General features: G+C 33.6%; 3 protein-coding genes and 1 non-coding gene across 6 annotated transcripts; all 4 read left to right on the forward strand.

Moving 5' to 3' along the window:
* Positions 1-234: 234 nt before the first annotated feature.
* LOC103860183 (auxin-responsive protein SAUR36) lies at positions 235-8,824 on the forward strand. Its single transcript, XM_009137780.3, has 2 exons — positions 235-1,633; positions 6,170-8,824. Exon 1 carries the CDS (start codon positions 1,053-1,055, stop codon positions 1,533-1,535), a length of 483 nt encoding a protein of 160 aa, XP_009136028.1. The 5' UTR covers positions 235-1,052; the 3' UTR covers positions 1,536-1,633; positions 6,170-8,824.
* Positions 8,430-8,503, forward strand: TRNAN-GUU. The gene has a single exon. It is a non-coding gene; the product is annotated as a tRNA-Asn (tRNA).
* A 1,574-nt stretch (positions 8,825-10,398) lies between the features above and the next one.
* Positions 10,399-11,232, forward strand: LOC103860190. Its single transcript, XM_009137796.3, has 2 exons — positions 10,399-10,738; positions 11,153-11,232. Exons 1-2 carry the CDS (start codon positions 10,399-10,401, stop codon positions 11,230-11,232), a joined length of 420 nt encoding a protein of 139 aa, XP_009136044.2.
* A 1,530-nt stretch (positions 11,233-12,762) lies between these two features.
* On the forward strand, positions 12,763-15,313 carry LOC103860206 (FAM10 family protein At4g22670). Of its 3 annotated transcripts, XM_033280352.1 has the most exons (11): positions 12,763-13,026; positions 13,337-13,391; positions 13,466-13,627; positions 13,709-13,877; positions 13,949-14,013; positions 14,092-14,232; positions 14,312-14,428; positions 14,559-14,640; positions 14,671-14,807; positions 14,903-14,960; positions 15,043-15,313. In XM_033280352.1, the coding sequence occupies exons 1-11, from the start codon at positions 12,917-12,919 to the stop codon at positions 15,141-15,143; spliced, it is 1,197 nt and encodes a 398-aa protein (XP_033136243.1). In that variant the 5' UTR covers positions 12,763-12,916; the 3' UTR covers positions 15,144-15,313. The 3 variants fall into 3 exon arrangements, with proteins under 3 accessions (XP_033136243.1, XP_009136055.1, XP_009136051.1); XM_009137807.3 differs by having other exon boundaries at positions 13,469-13,627; positions 14,559-14,807; XM_009137803.3 differs by having other exon boundaries at positions 12,764-13,026; positions 14,559-14,807.
* Positions 15,314-16,571: the final 1,258 nt, after the last annotated feature.

Genomic DNA, 16,571 nt, shown 5'->3' on the forward strand with positions numbered 1-16,571 from the left:
ATATAAAACTCTATTTTTTCTCCAAAATGAAGTAAAAATGAAATAAAGTAAAGTTGCTTCAACTCTATTTCATTTCCCACTTTATAATGGAGTGATGAACAAACAAAAAATAGAATAATCCATTAAATATAAAGTTGAGTTTGAATATTTTTTACTCTATATTCATTTATATTCATTTTTACTCCATGAGGATGAAAATGCCCTAACCAAAGAAAAACTTGGGAATTGAAATATTAAAAGGAAATTTTGGGTCAGGTCAACACTTAAATTGCATATTACCACCGTACAATAGCTGAGACTGACTTTGAAAAGCCTTTGCACATTAATTGAGAGTTTGACCTTCAAACGTTAACACGCTATGACTTTTCACTAATGATACCCACCAATACACCATACAAAAAGGTCTGGTCACCAAAAACATATAAGCTTAACCACTAATTCGTTCTGCTTCTCGTTATAAAATCGTGAATAGCATGTTATATTTGTTTGTTCAACGATTTGACAAATACTCTTGAATGAAGAGTTCGGTCTTACCTGAAAATAGCCTCATGTGCGTAAACAGCAACGAAGGTTCGATAAACTTAAATTTCTCGTGATACGAAGAATTAATTTTGTTTTAGGAAAGTAAAATCTCTTTGTTAACTTTACATGATAGAGAACACAATGAATAAATTCTTTCAAGAAAAAAAAAATGTAAAATACACATCAAACTCTTTATAAGAAATAAAAATAAAAATATATTGGTATTAGTGACATGTTAAAACACAACATCAAATATGCACATGTGGTATATACACGCACGCACACAAATTACCGTTCAACGGTCTCACACCTCAAAGGCTATATAAAGAGGGTTGCTTTGCTCTATTCTCAGAACCAACTCAGTCTTCTTCTTCATCTTGAACTGTAACACAAAACAGAGAGCGACGTATAGCAAACCAAAGCTCCATTCTTTTCGATCTAACCATCTTCTCCACTTCAAACCCATTTCTGAAAACGTATTTTTAAATCATAATTTCTCCAAAAGTTTTCATTTTTGTTTCTGAATAACAATGAAGAGGCTCCGAGGTTTCAAGATCGGACACAGATTCGTTAAGATCTTCAAATGGATAATCCGAAGTAGAAGAATCCAAACCGGGAAACGCCAATGTCTGACCGGAATCCTCAACCCGGTTCAAAAAATCTGTTCTTTAGCACGGTGCCTCCGTCGTGGAGCTAATAGACTCTGCGGCGGAAAGAAAACGGGTCAGACCCGGTTAGGTAACGAACCGAAACCGGCGGCTGTTCCCAAGGGGCATTTAGTGGTTCACGTGGGAGAAGCCGGCGACGATACGCGGCGCGTGGTGGTTCCGGTGATTTATTTTAACCATCCTCTGTTCGGAGAGTTGCTGGAGCAGGCGGAGCGGGTTTACGGGTTTGAACAATCGGGTCGGATTACGATACCTTGTCGGGTGTCGGATTTTGAGAAGGTTCAGATGAGGATCGCCGCGTGGGATCGTTGCCGACAGAAGCGGACTTTCAAGATTATTCTCTAATTTTGACTTCAATAAATAAATAAAAACAAATAAATATTTAGCTTTTTTTTTTCTTCTCCTAGTTGAGGAAAAAAAAGAGTGCAAATGTCAATTACAGAGACAAGAATATATATATTACGTTAACTTAATTTTTATAAAAAGTATTATAATACAAAAATATATTAAGTAAATATAAAAAATATTAAAAACCCTACAACTATGTTCTATTGAATTAGTTAAAAACATCTACTAAGTAAATCTTAAGCCATATCAATTTAACAAATGTATCTCTAACAAAATACACACAAAATATGATGAGAGAGTAGGTTTGAGTATTTGGTATTCAGGTCGGTTCTTTTCTATTTTGGTTCTTTGGGTCATAAACATTTGGACTCATATAGATATTTGAATTTTTTTTTATTCGGGTTTAGATTGGTTCCTTTCGTGTCTGGGTCGGTTTGGAATCACTATTCAAATAAATGTAAAATACATGTAATATTGGGTAAATAGCAAGTCTAGGTCGGTTCAGATATTTAAGATTTGAAAAAGATTAAAAGTACCTGAAAATGATCTGAAACTAGAAAAATATTTGAAAACCCAACAAATACCCAAAATATATTCAAATACCCGGAAAAGATCTGAATGCTTCCTGGGATATAACTCGAGTAACCGAAAATACCTAAAATTTTAGCTGAATGCCCAATTTTTTTTTTTAAAAAAATCTGAATTACCTGAAACCTGAAAATATAACTGAAAACTCAAACCCAAAAAATATCTATAATACCAAAAACATATCTGAAATGCTCAAATATACCTAATATACACAAATTATTTTTTTGTACTTTGGGTACTCGACTAGATCTTAAGTATGATCCGTACTGAGCCAAGATCAGCTGGTCCAAAAAACTACCCAATATTTACATTTTTCTGGACATGGAGACGAGCAGATTTTTTTTTGGATTGAAGTAAATGCATAGGCTTAAGAGAGAGAGAGATAGTTAAATAAAAATATACCTACAAAAAAATCTTAAATAAACTAATTCTTAAAATATATAATTTTAATAAGATTCTCTTCTTCAATATTATACGATTTTGTACATAGTAATGTACAACAATCCCAAAATATTAATTCATATTAAACTTTGTCTATAATCCAAATTGCTCTTTCGGAGCGCATGTCAAAATCAGTTTTTTTTATAACATCTTTCTTTATTGATTTCAAATCAATGTAATAGATTACATGAAACATAAATTACAATAAACATATTGTTAAGAAGAACTTTTAACAGAGATAGCAATAACACGATGCTTCCTAACACATTCGTAGGATAGGCTGATTCACTAGCTTTCCTCCATTTTGTTCTTGGTCTTGTAAGATCTATCTTTCGGCTCTCATTCCTTTTGACTAGATGCCTTTTTTCTTTTAATAAATCTTTAGATGCGATCCATATGTTACATCGCGATCTGTTCCAAACACTCCCGCTGCAGGAGATAACATGCTTTGTTGTAAGTGCCCATGGCGATAATAATCTTTTGCTTTGAACCCAATATAGCTGAATCTTCAATTTATTTTTTTGTGGGAACATCTTGCGGCTCCTTAATGCTGCTTCTCTTTCAGAATTGACAAATCCTTTTGAGAAAATCATAAAAACCTTCCTATTATACTCCGGTGCCGTTGCTTCCTCATTATCCGACTCCTTGGTCTTTATAATGGTTCGAGAAACCTTAAACATATTCATCACAGACCTTACTAACTCCAAAAGAACCATCGAACCCATACTTTAAGATATGAAATAATGGCATGCTCCTCTTTAATCTACCAAGCAAGATCGTTGATGAAAACAAAACCGTAATAAGTGGTTCACAAAACAGCACCATCTTCAATGGAGGTGGCCATGGTGGCTTTGTAGAAACATTCGATTGGAATCGAAGTAAATCATCATGCCAGTAGACTGACGAAACAAAACCAACAGATTGAAGATATAGACATACCCCAACCGCCGTAAATAAACTATCAATTTTGGAAATTGGAGGACAAAGACCATCACTAAACCACCGATACCGGAAAGCTTGTGTCAGAGAAATTCTCATCCCGAAGGAGAGAAGCATCGCATTATTTTCGGAACCGAATATCAAAGGCCCATACCAAATCGCCATAAAATTATCAACGACATGATCAAAATAAACCCACTACTGTCATCAGAAATGGGAGAGTCTTGAGTACAAAATTCCCAAATCTCCCATAGCAACATCATCTTGGCCAAAAACATACTAGTCACATTGTGTAAAGAAATAGAAATAACTGGGTATAAAATCCGGCGGACAGAGCCGCCGGAGAAAACGGTTATTGACTTATTGTTTTGTAAAGTCGCCTTATGAATCGCTTTTACGGTTAAAGGCACAATAGTCTAGGTGTATTCAAAACTGTTTTTTCTTATAATGGTTAGATTCTTGTCAAAATATTTATCAAGTGGCAAAGGATTGAACAAATAGATTTTTTTTTTATTCTGTTATTAGCTAACAAACATGTTAATAATTTTATTAACAAAAATAATCTCGCGCTTTGAAAACGCGGATCAAAATCTAATTTACTTTAAACTTGTTTATTCTGTTAAACGAGCTGTAACAGAGAAAATGTAAAGTTAAAATTGGCAGAAAATTTAATGTCAAATTCGGCATCTTTTCGCGATTGATGTTAAAAGCTATCGAAATATCATCTAAAAGTGTATTTTCAACCAAATTTAAATAACACTAGGTTCTTGTCCGCGCTACGCGCGGATAATATTTTAATTTTTTTTCCATATTTTTGTACTATTATGTCAATTGTTTAGTTTTATAAAATGTTATGTTTTTACTGTAAATTTGGAATTAAAAATCTAATTTTTCCTTACTGTAAAGTAAGTTAATTTTGTTTGAATCTTACCACAATACATTATACATGAAGAGAATATAGTTGGTCTTTATATTCTTATTTGGTGTAATATTGAAAATTTTGATGGTTTGTTTAAATGATTTTTTTAAATTATATATTTTAGGATTGATTTTCGTGACTATATTCTATAATTATCTGAAAACAATTGTTTGTCTCATATAGACATCCACATAAATATGGACTTATGATAAATTTGTTCATTGGAATATTTAGTTTCACTTTCAGCTTTATTTTCTTTTTTGGCACCCTCATGCTAGCTTGTGGGGTAGCCAACTTGGTGCAAAAAGATTTACAAAAGCTGATCGAGATGCGCGTGATCGGACACCTTTTGCTAGGCTATTCGTACGGAATTTTAAAGATCTAGGAATATAAGCAATAGAAAATTCAGAAAATTCTTTGGATACAGCCTGTATTTCGTCGAGCTCCGAGTCCAACGCAGGCCAATCTTCCTCCTTTTGAATGAGTATAACCAGTTGTTCACAGTCAATTGAAAGACCATCTCTCTGTGTCCAAACTTCAGTATCACTTGCATTGCCCATAGCAAACCTTCAGCTTCCGCTTGCAGTGGTGATTTGGTGCGTGTATATCGGCCCTTGCTCCAAACAGCATTGGAAAGTCACTATCCATTAACACAAAGCCAAGTCCAGAAATGTCTCTTTCATTTATCCAGGATGTCTAGCAGGAGCGTTTCTTTGCGGAGGAACAGTTGTGTCCGTTACCTCAACTCCCATATTAATTTTCATAATCTCGTTTACACGTTGAGCTATCCTCCAAAACTCTGCTTCAATTTTATTCGCTAATAGGAAAGACATAATTCCTACGATACTATTAATGATTTTTTTTTGTAACACCGATACGACAAACTTATGTTTTATTTAACAAAACTATTATTTCAATTTTGTATTAAAGAATCAATCATATTTTATATTATCCATAATTTTAGTAAATTTGCTTGTTTGTCATGTTTTTATTAGGTTTTAGATAAATTAATGATTTATTATTTATTTTTAGCTAATTGGTTAATTTATTAATTTAAAAAGACCCTTGATGAATATTATATATATATTAAAAATGAATTTTATTTTAGTAATATTAAATTTCTATTTTATATTAAAACTTAGTTAGTTTTTCTTATTTTTCATATTTTATTAGGTTTTAGACTTTTAGATAGGTTATTGATTTATTATTAAATTCTAACTGATTCTCTAATGTGTTAATTAAAAAAATACCCTTAATGAATTTTATATATAATTAAAAATGAATTTTATTTTAATCATATAAAATTGATATGTTATATTAATATTAAATAATTGATTCTAAAATAATATAATAAAATTATCTAAAAAATTTAAAATAAGATAATTCTTATATATATTTTGTTGTTATCTGAAGACAATATTTTTATTATAAAAGTTAAAAAGAAACAAAAAATTATAATTAAATATTATTCAAGAAAAAATATTTATATAATGATATTTTCTAAACTATTTCTAAGATATTAGTGTTTAAAAAAATTTTAACACGGGATGTTTAGAATACAGAATTATGCTTATGAGAGAGTGGCTCGGGAATGAGCTTCAAGATGGGTCGAATGGGCTCTGAAAATAGCTTTTTATTTTGACGCAAGCCTAGTCCGGATGACATGGCATCTTGGTTGGTTCATAATATTTTATCCATGTGGCATGGCTTAGAAAGAAAGGATTTAGTACCTTTTATATAGTAGGATGTGACTTCCATTCCATCCACTTTATGTGAATAACTCAATAGATTATACAAACATACCAATACATTTTAATTTGATGTCATTCGAGTATGTTAGTAATAAAAATATAATTCATTTATATTGTAAGAAAGTAGAAACTCTAGTATATTCTGGATTCCGGCTAGATGTTGTTTCTTATTACACGAAGTGTTTTGTGTAGCATCTGTCATGAGCATCAAATATAGTATATGTTACCAACACGAACAGATCAAGAGTTTTTGACACGGGGTTAGTTATGATATTATGGAGCAAGGTTATTTGTAGGATGGATATATACATCATTTGTTTAAAGTTTGACAAGGCATATTCATATTGAGATACGGTCTACACTAGTGAAATAAGGATCCAATTCCTATTATGGTTAGGCTTATGAGTTATGAACCGACTTTGAATTGTGTATATATCTTTGTGTCTACACTCTAATGAATCAAGTTAATTTGATAACAAATCATGAATTCTATAAATCATGAATTCTATATTATTATGGTTACGCTTGTGGATCGAAGTTAAAGTTTCTGCAACATAAGTTTTGTGATTAAAAACAAATCATGAATCCAACTTACTAATTGAAGTTCAGTGAAAGTAATTAGACGTATAGGAAAGATGAAATATCGTTCTCAGAATTTCAATAGTTTTGAAACTTATTAATGTTAGTAGGGAAAATGTGGTTTGGAGCTAGATTCTGTTACATATTTTGTGTACTGACCAATATAAAGAATACAAAGATTTAACTTTTATAAGTCTTCGCAATTTGTATCTTTTTAGGTTTATCTAATAAGGATTTTTAATGTAAAACCCCCTCAATTAAGTTTATTTTGGATAAAAACCCTTGAACTAAATATTCAATGAAAAAACCCCCAACCTAAGTAATCGTAATGAATTGGCCCCTCCGTTACTTGTCACGTTAAAATTTTGAAAACCCCGTTTAGTTGAAACAGAGCGTTTACTATCAACAGAAAAACGACCTGGTTTTCTTCTTCTTCTTCTTCATATCTGAGACTCGAAAATACCCAAATATAAATTAGGGTTCTTCAAATTTTTGAGTTTATATTTGTTCCTCAAGTTAAAGCTTTTGTTTTCCTCTCCCAGTTAAGTTTTAGTTTACGTAATTGAAAACGTACGGTGTTTGATTCTCGAAAAGTTGATGTTGCTTGAGAGTTTTAGAGCCAATTTTTAGAAGTGATACTGTATATTGTAGCTTGTGTCTTTGAATATCATTGTGGTTCAAAAACTGTCATTGTGGTTGTAGCTCTTGAGATTGAACCTTGATTAAATCCTCCAACAGAAAAAGTGAAGCAAGGAAGCTTACCACACAAGAAAAAGAACAAGAAGAAGAAGTGACCAAGGAGTCACGTAGAAGAATGAAGAAGTGGAAGCAAGAGATTGATTACCACCCAAAGAAAGAAGAAGAAGCAAAAGCCAACTAAAAACAAGAAGTCCAACGAGAAGTTGAGATGTGACTTTAGTCACAAAGAAGCTATCAAGGAAGAGTGAAGAGAAAGAGCAAGGTTGTGTTAAGATGAAACACAAGTAAACAAAAACAGAGAGTGTGAGTGAAGTAAAATAGAGTGAAGGTGAGTGAAGTAAAATAGAGTGAAGGTGAGAGAAGCTCTTGAAGTAAAATAGAGTGAAGGTGAGAGAAGCTCACCAAGTATGAACAAGAGAAGAAAGAGAGGCCGGCCGTGAGAAGAGTCGACTCAGCTCTCGGTTTCAACTCTAACACCAGACTATAACTCACCCTCTCCCAAACTTAGCGTTTCTCAAACTTTCACAATCACCAAATAAAACTCAGAATCCTTCTCCTTTAAAAATTAGGGTTTATCCCTAATCTCTCGTAGGAATTTTTAAGACATTTAAAAATTTAAAATTAAATCATAAACAACATGACATTTTACTTAAACATCATACTGTTTTATTAACAAATCCTATTGTTTTAAGACATTCCCAAAACGATGTGTTTGGTTTAACGTGACGAGTAACGGATGGCCAATTCATTACAATTATATAGGTTGGGGTTTTTTCCATTGAATTTTTAATTTAGAGGTTTTTATCCAAAATAAACTTAATTGAGGGAGTTTTACGTTAAAAATCCATCTAATAATGTTAAACAAAGATTTTAGATGTAGAAAATTAGAAATATGATTGATGGACAGTACAATGTGAACAACAGATACAATATACTTATGATTCAAATTGTACTTTTCAATACTATAGGCATCTAGCTGGAGTAGCTCAGTTGGTTAGAGCGTGTGGCTGTTAACCACAAGGTCGGAGGTTCGACCCCTCCCTCTAGCGGTTGCTTTATTTTTCGCTGATTAACTCATTAAACTCACTATAGGAGAACTAAACATCACAACTACCAATCATGAAACTAAACACTCCCTTGTCTCTAAGCACGATTGCATTGTTCTGAAGCAGAAAAATATTGAGATAGTCATTTTAGCCTTTACTTCATGGAATCGAATTATTGTTATTTAGTTTTGCTTGCTTCGAGATCTTAACCACTTTCTTGCACCTAATGTGTTTTGGGTCTTTCTATGGTTTCTCTATTTTTCGCTGATTAACTCATTAACTCACTATAGGAGAACTAAACATCACAACTACCAATCATGAAACTAAACACTCCCTTGTCTCTAAGAATGATTGCATTGTTCTGAAGCAGAAAAATATTGAGATAGTCATTTTAGCCTTTACTTCATGGAATCGAATTATTGTTATTTAGTTTTGCTTGCTTCAAGATATTAACCACTTTCTTGCACCTAATGTGTTTTGGAGTCTTTCTATGGTTGGCCGTATATTTTTGGTCAACCGAGTCATGTTAACTCTCGGAAAGCTTTTACAGAGCAATGTTACTTTTGAAAGCAACTTTGAAGAATTTGAATGATTCTGAGAAAGTCAAGAAGACTAAACTTTGATCAATTCGCTTTTATAAATTTATTAAGCTTGTGCGACCAAAACCGTGCATACGGCAAAAATTGTTATTAGAAAATAGCACAATAGTTTATAACAATTTGTGAAATAAAGCATTGTGAACAAAAAAAAAAATCAAATTGCTAATAATTTCACTTAAGAAACAGTGTTCATCATAATCAAAAGCGATGTCAACTCGGGGATATTTTCATCAAAAAAAGGACAAGTTTTAGTTATTTAATTAGTTTGAAAAATGCGATATTAATTTGTTTTTTTAACTTGCCCCTTGTTTAATGGTTTAAACGATCAAGTAGTGACCTTATTGATGATTAATCCAATTAGAGTGCTCGTTGTAGAGCTTGCATGTGACGACTATTACGCTAAAACATATTGATTTAGGGCTTTTATATTAAAAAAAAATGATCATGCTTAGCATTAGAGTTTTCTTCTTTTTGTTTAAGAGACCAAAAGTCATTGTGGTATGATTATTTATGGAATTGCAAAAAAAAAAAAAAAAAAAGGTATGACTATTTTTGGTATTTTCGTTCTTTTAGCTTTATAATTTAACTCTTATATTATACGTATCTCTGTTTTTCTTAATTTTCGAAAACGTCTCATAACACTCCAAGATTTAGGCACACCAACATCATCAATGTGGAATTGTGGATCGTTAACGAACTCACGAACGTATATGCATGTTCAGTTACAAAAAAAAAATGCTGTTCAGTTAAGTGATAGAGAGAAAGGATTTTGAAAAGTGTACTTTCCAATGAAATCGAATGGCACTTGTTAGTTGTTGCTGGCTTTGGATCGGTTGTACAAGAGTGGCTCTCACGTTAACACAATAATGCCCCATCCCCCAAAATATAGTTTTTTATTTTCTTGAAAAAACATAAAGATTTTGGGCTAATGTTTATATGTGTATATTTATTGTTTGGTCAGCAAATACAGGACATTTGAATTGATTTTGTGCTAAGACTCTAATGTTTTCTAATAAAATATATCCAGTCTCATAAAAAATAATCAAATCAAATGCGAACGAACGAATCAAATGCCAGGAACTAACTTGTTTAGAAATAAGAAAGTCGTAGAGATTTGGTCAACGATGTAAAACTCTGTTAGACTTTGTATTAGTATCATCAACAATGTACATTCAAACACTCTACCCACACATGTATATATAAATGATGATAATGTACTCTTGAGAAAGTCACATACGAACAAAGGAAAGCAAACAAACCAAACATTTGCTTTTTACCCGGTTTAGACAACGATCTTTCATGGCTTACACTAACAAGATTCCAGCAGCAGCTGCGGTTGCGACAGCGATGCTCTTTTTAGCAGTTATGATGGCTCCCCGGTGGACGGAGGCACAAACGATGCCAAATCTGGATCCAGTGTGCACAATATTGATTACTGACATTATGACAAAATGCTACTTATCGGGGAATTTGGCGCCATCTACAGAATGCTGCGATGATCTCAAATCGGCGAACAGTAAGCAAGTAACGTGTCTCTGCGACAATTTCATTGCACATCCTTCTAACAACAACGTCACACAAGCTCTCTTGGAGGTATACCACCACGACTGTGGCGTTGCTGACAAATTCGTCTGCAAAGGTACCTACTTTAAATTTTCCAGCCTTATATGCTTTTTTATTTTGTGTGGTAGTAGCCTTGTAGGAGTTTTATAGTTTCAGTCTTATGATATAGGTATGCATTTTATTATATCGTATATTCACATCTTTGCATTATTATTTGTATAATTTGTATTAGTTGTAGCGCTTGAGCTCGTCCTGCCAAAATCTAAAGACAAATGATCTTAGTTATGTTCAGAATCACTTTTGTCTCCAAATATTAAAAATGTATAGACAAAAATGTTAAGGAATCTTTACAATTTTACTAGAATCTGCCATGAAAGGAGTGCTGGATTGTAATTTGCTGGAAATTAAGCTTTTCAGTGCAATTTTGTAAGAAGAGTTATTATGGTGGTTTTATGGTAATTAAATTGAATTTGGTTTGGTTGCAAAGCAGGAAACTCCAATGGAGGAGCAGCTAAGAAGATCAGTGCATCAATTGGTCTACTTGGTTTGGCTACAAGTCTATTCTTTTAATTAATTAAAGCTTGGGCTTATCAAATACTATTGTGTAATTCTTCTTCTTTCTTATTTTGTTGTTTGTATTTTTGTTTTCTTCCAAATCTGACAACTGGGAAACCAATATATTCATTTAGTTGGTCTTTGCATTTGTAACAAGCTTTGTTAGTAAATGGTTATATTGTAACTTGTAAGTCTGCTTCTGAAATATATTATTGGATTATCCTTCACTATTATTACAGAAAAGATCTTATAAAAGAAAATGCTTTGAAAAATTATCAAAATTTTGGTAAAACGAAAATGAGGAAATAGTTGCGAAAAAAAAATGAGAGGAAATTGTTTATCTACATCATTTCAAACCAAAACTTGAGTTCCACATGCACTCTCATTACTTTTTTTGAACACTTAATTATAACTAAATAATATTTATAAAATTTGTAAATATCTAAAAGAAACTAATGAAATTACGATTAACAATTTATTAATATTTTTAAAAAGATGTAGAAAATTTTGAAAATATTAGTAATAAAAATTGTATAATTATAAAAATATAATTAAATAATATATTTCGAAATTTATAATGCATATTTCAATATATTTATTTTAATGATGATTTATGAATTATTACCATATTTTAAGAAGTTTACCAATAATATAAATCAACATTAAATGTAATGTATTAGTTATTGTCATATTATATAAAGTTTACCAAAAATATATGTCAGTATTAAATGTGATTGTCCATGTCATATTAACTATAAGTCATGTCATCAATCTTGTTAGCCATATCATCATTGTTTTTGTAAAAATGATTGTAGAGAAGACATGTGGCAAAATCACTTCGCAAATATAGTCCAGGGGATATGTACTCCACCTTCCTAAATACTCCTTCTGTTTTTAAAATATGCATATTCTAGATTTTTCACATATATTAAGAAAACTCATTAAATATGCATTGTTTTTTGTGAATAACAATTTTTCATAACTTTTAGCCAATAGAAATTCAATAAACACCATTAATTTTTTTGAAACTTACAATTTTTCATAAAATCATACATTGAAAAGGTAAAAAATGTATCTTTTTGAAACAAAATTTTTTTCTAGAACATACATCTTTTATGAACGGAGGAAGTATAAGTTTTTTTTGGGTAAAACACATTTATTAAGAAAATTAGTTTTTATCTAAAAAATATCACTAAAATTTTAAATTAAAAACTATTCAACCAATTACAAAATAGAACTATTAAATTTGATTGGTTATACAGTTTTTGATAAACTTATAGACAAAGCTACCTAAAAAGATGAGAACATCATACATATTGGAACATAAAAACTATTCTAAACATCGTATATTTAGAAAGAGAGGGAGTATTGTTTTTTGATCGACAAACAATATGTATGCATCTAGCTAATAATGCAAATATATTTGAGTTTATAAATGTTATTTATGTTCAAAACACTTTGGTTCGGTTTGGTTCGGTTCAATTGAATCGTTTACGGTTTTGTACCACGAAAAAGGTAAGAGTCCGGTTAAAATCCGACGATGATCTTATCCATTTAAGATAGAGAGAAAGAAGAAGAAGGTGCTAGAACAATATTTTCGAAATCGAAACAAAAGAAAAAGACGAGACTTTAACAAACACTTCTTCGTACCTAAACCAAATCACACTCTTTGTCTCCTCTCTCTCGCCGATCGTAAAGGATGGACGCGACGAAGCTAAGTGAACTCAAGCTCTTCATCGAGCAGTGCAAGTCTGACCCTTCCCTTCTCTCTACACCTTCCCTCTCCTTCTTCCGCGACTATCTCCACAGGTTCTGACCGAACCCTCTTACGCTTCGATCTACTCTGTTTTCTTTGGTTTGTATTAATCTGTTTGTGTTTGAGATTCAGAAAGTTTTGATCTTTGTGTCTCTCTGCTCGTTTAAAGTGTGTACTTGTTCCTGTCCTTATATAAAGTTTTGATCTTTGTGGCTCTGTTTACTTGTTCGTGTGTTATATATACTGATCTCTCGTGTGATTGGTAGACCCTTTTCTCTGTTGTTGAAGAAAGGTCCTGTCTTTTGATCCGTGAGGGTACTCTGCTTGCTTGCTTGTTCATTTGATGAGTGTTGTCTCTTTCAGTCTTGGTGCTAAGATTCCCACTGCTGCTAATGAAGAACACACAGACTCCAAAGCGGTATATCATCATTACTTTTGGTTGAAGTTCGTTTGCGTGTGTGTTTGATTGATTTGTTTCTGTTTTAAAAACAGAAGAGTTTCGTAGTGGAAGAAGAGAGTGATGAAGATGATATGGAGGACACTGAAGATCCCAAACCCAAAATGGAGGAGGAAGAAGAAGAGGACGAGATTGTTGAATCTGATGTGGAGCTTGAAGGAGACACTGTTGAACCTGATAATGACCCTCCTCAGAAGGTAGTAAGCAACATATGATTTACTAGCTTCTCTCTGCTTATTATCTCTTTCTAACTCCTTTTGCTTTTTCTTTTGGTTTAGATGGGAGATGCATCAGTGGAAGTGACCGATGAGAACCGGGAAGCTGCTCAAGAAGCTAAGGGCAAAGCCATGGAGGCTCTCTCTGAAGGCAAGTTTGATGAAGCGATTGAGCATTTGACTCAGGCTATAACGTTGAATCCCACATCAGCTATTATGTATGGAAACAGAGGTGAGTACTAGTTGAAACAGAGCTTGGCCTCTAGTTAATTTGTGCCTAACTTGTCTATGTTGTGGTTTCAGCTAGTGTCTACATTAAGCTGAAGAAGCCAAACGCTGCTATTCGAGACGCAAACGCTGCTTTGGAGGTATAATTTTTCTCAGGAGATTTGTTTTTTTCTTCTAATGATGATGATAGCTAATCTTTCTGTGTTTGGGGATGGCAGATTAACCCTGATTCTGCCAAGGGATACAAGGCACGAGGCATGGCTCGAGCCATGCTTGGAGAATGGGCAGAGGCTGCAAAAGACCTACACCTTGCGTCTACGATAGACTATGATGAGGAAATTAGTGCTGTGCTCAAAAAGGTATTGATTCTTGTTTTGAATTTCATAAACAATGCATTAGTGTAAGTTTTCTGTTGGTCATCGTCTTGAAATTTATTAGGTTGAGCCAAACGCTCATAAGCTTGAGGAGCATCGTAGGAAGTATGACAGACTAAGGAAGGAAAGAGATGACAAGAAGGCTGCACGTGATAGACAACGTCGCCGCGCTGAAGCTCAGGTATAGCTTTGTTAGATCATGATAGTATCAGTTAGCTAACTAAATGTGGGTTTAATTGGATAATCATGTTTTAGGTTTTGTCTAATTATCTTGGGGTTAATCCATGTATCTTTTTTTTTTGTTCTGTAAGGCTGCCTATGATAAAGCTAAGAAAGAAGAACAATCATCATCAAGCAGACCATCAGGAGGCGGTTTCCCAGGCGGTATGCCCGGTGGATTCCCCGGGGGTATGCCTGGTGCAGGCGGTATGCCAGGCGGTTTCCCTGGAGGTATGCCAGGCGGATTTCCGGAAGGAAAGCCTGGTGCAGGAGCTGGTGGTATGCCTGGTGCAGGCGCTGGTGGTATGCCGGGTGGTGTTGACTTTAGCAAAATATTGAACGTAAGAGTGTGAACTTAGCAAAAGTTTAGATTTTTGCATGAACAAAGAAGGGATCTGATATTTTTGAGAATGGTTATAATAATTTTGTTGAGCAGGATCCTGAGCTAATGACGGCATTTAGTGACCCAGAAGTCATGGCTGCTCTTCAAGATGGTATTATAAATTACTGTTGATGTTAATACTTATTGGTTTGAGTTACCGTGAGGTTAAAGTTATATATATTGTGGTTGAACAGTGATGAAGAACCCTGCGAATCTAGCCAAGCATCAGGCGAACCCGAAGGTGGCTCCAGTGATTGCAAAGATGATGGGCAAGTTCGGAGGAGCACCTAAGTAAAAAAAAAAACAGAACAGCTTTTGGTCTTTTGCAATTTATGTGGTAACTTCGTGAGATGAGTGATATGTTGGTGATCTTTTTGTATTTTGTGTTTTCGTTGTGAGAGAAGTTTGAACAGCAACATCACTCTTTTACAAATTCGTTAATAAAATTATCTCATGTTCGTTTTTTTACCTTCCCTAAAATCTATTAAAGGTTTGAAAGACAACAAAAGCAAATCGTTTTGTATTATGGCCATAAATGGTGACATCGTTCTTTAAAGATTGCTCTCGTCATGTCTATGAAAATTGGTGAATGCTATTTGAAATTTCATTTTGACATTTCCAAAAATTCACTATATACAAGTAATGAGTATACACTTTGTGTGTGCAAGAGAATACAAGTGTAGTGTGTACACTTTGCACTATGTCAGTAGACAACTTGGCAATTCTTAAGAGACAAATGTGTTATATTTTGTGATCCACAAATCTTCAGTGGAAATGTTTTTTCAAGGGAATTTAAAGTGATGAAGAATAAAATGAACTCTTTTGTTTAAAGTCGTTCGTTGACGAGACCAAATATATACAAGTTTAGAGCATCTTTATCCCTATATCCCCATTTGGGTTTTTAATGAATTGTTTAATAATAAAAGTTAGTTAGAAAATTTAGTTAAGAAACCTATTGATTTTGTGCTCCATTGGAAGTTTTTTAATTAATGGTTCTTAAGAAAAAAAAAATAGTAGATGACTTGCCTGTTGAAAGAATGCGGACCAAAGATGACTTGCCAACGTTTGGTGCTGCAACAAGGCAAAGAGTTGGCATTTCCAAATCAACAACTGGCATCGCTCTCAAAACCTGCAGAAAATGATTACTCTCTTCATACAAGTCTAACGATTAAGTCAAAGAGATCAAACCACTGGAAGAGAAAAAGCAACATGTTCATTCATAGAGCAGCGTTGCATTGGAGAATCGTTATATGACTTGTTGAACACGAACGAAACCATTACCAATGCGTTCATGGAACCAGCTTTGTAGTGATGGTGATGCTCAGGTCTCTTCTCTCTCAACTCTGTTTATCCTAAACCAATTTCGTGACAAACCGATGAACCGGAAGTGTCTGTGGCGGCGTGACGTCTTGCGTCGTTGATGGCTGCTTCTCGGAACCTGACGGCGGCGTATGAGGATGAGAAGGCAAGTCTTCTTCTCTCCGATCTTGAGAACCGAGAACGTAATGCGACTGTTTCATCTCCCTTCCAATAGAAGATTACATCTTCGCCTCCACAACCACCGCCGGGACGGAGAAATCTGATTGGCGCGCCGAATTGTTACGGTTAGAACCCGAATCTTGATCGGATTGCTCCATTATAGAGCAGAGTGTGATGGAGATTAAGTTGATTCAAGCTTGAAGGAGCTCGTCGTCTTCGTTTGTTTCTTCGTCTCTTGAGTTCT

The sequence above is a fragment of the Brassica rapa genome, chromosome A01, assembly GCF_000309985.2.
Source record: "Brassica rapa cultivar Chiifu-401-42 chromosome A01, CAAS_Brap_v3.01, whole genome shotgun sequence".
NCBI lineage: Eukaryota > Viridiplantae > Streptophyta > Magnoliopsida > Brassicales > Brassicaceae > Brassica > Brassica rapa.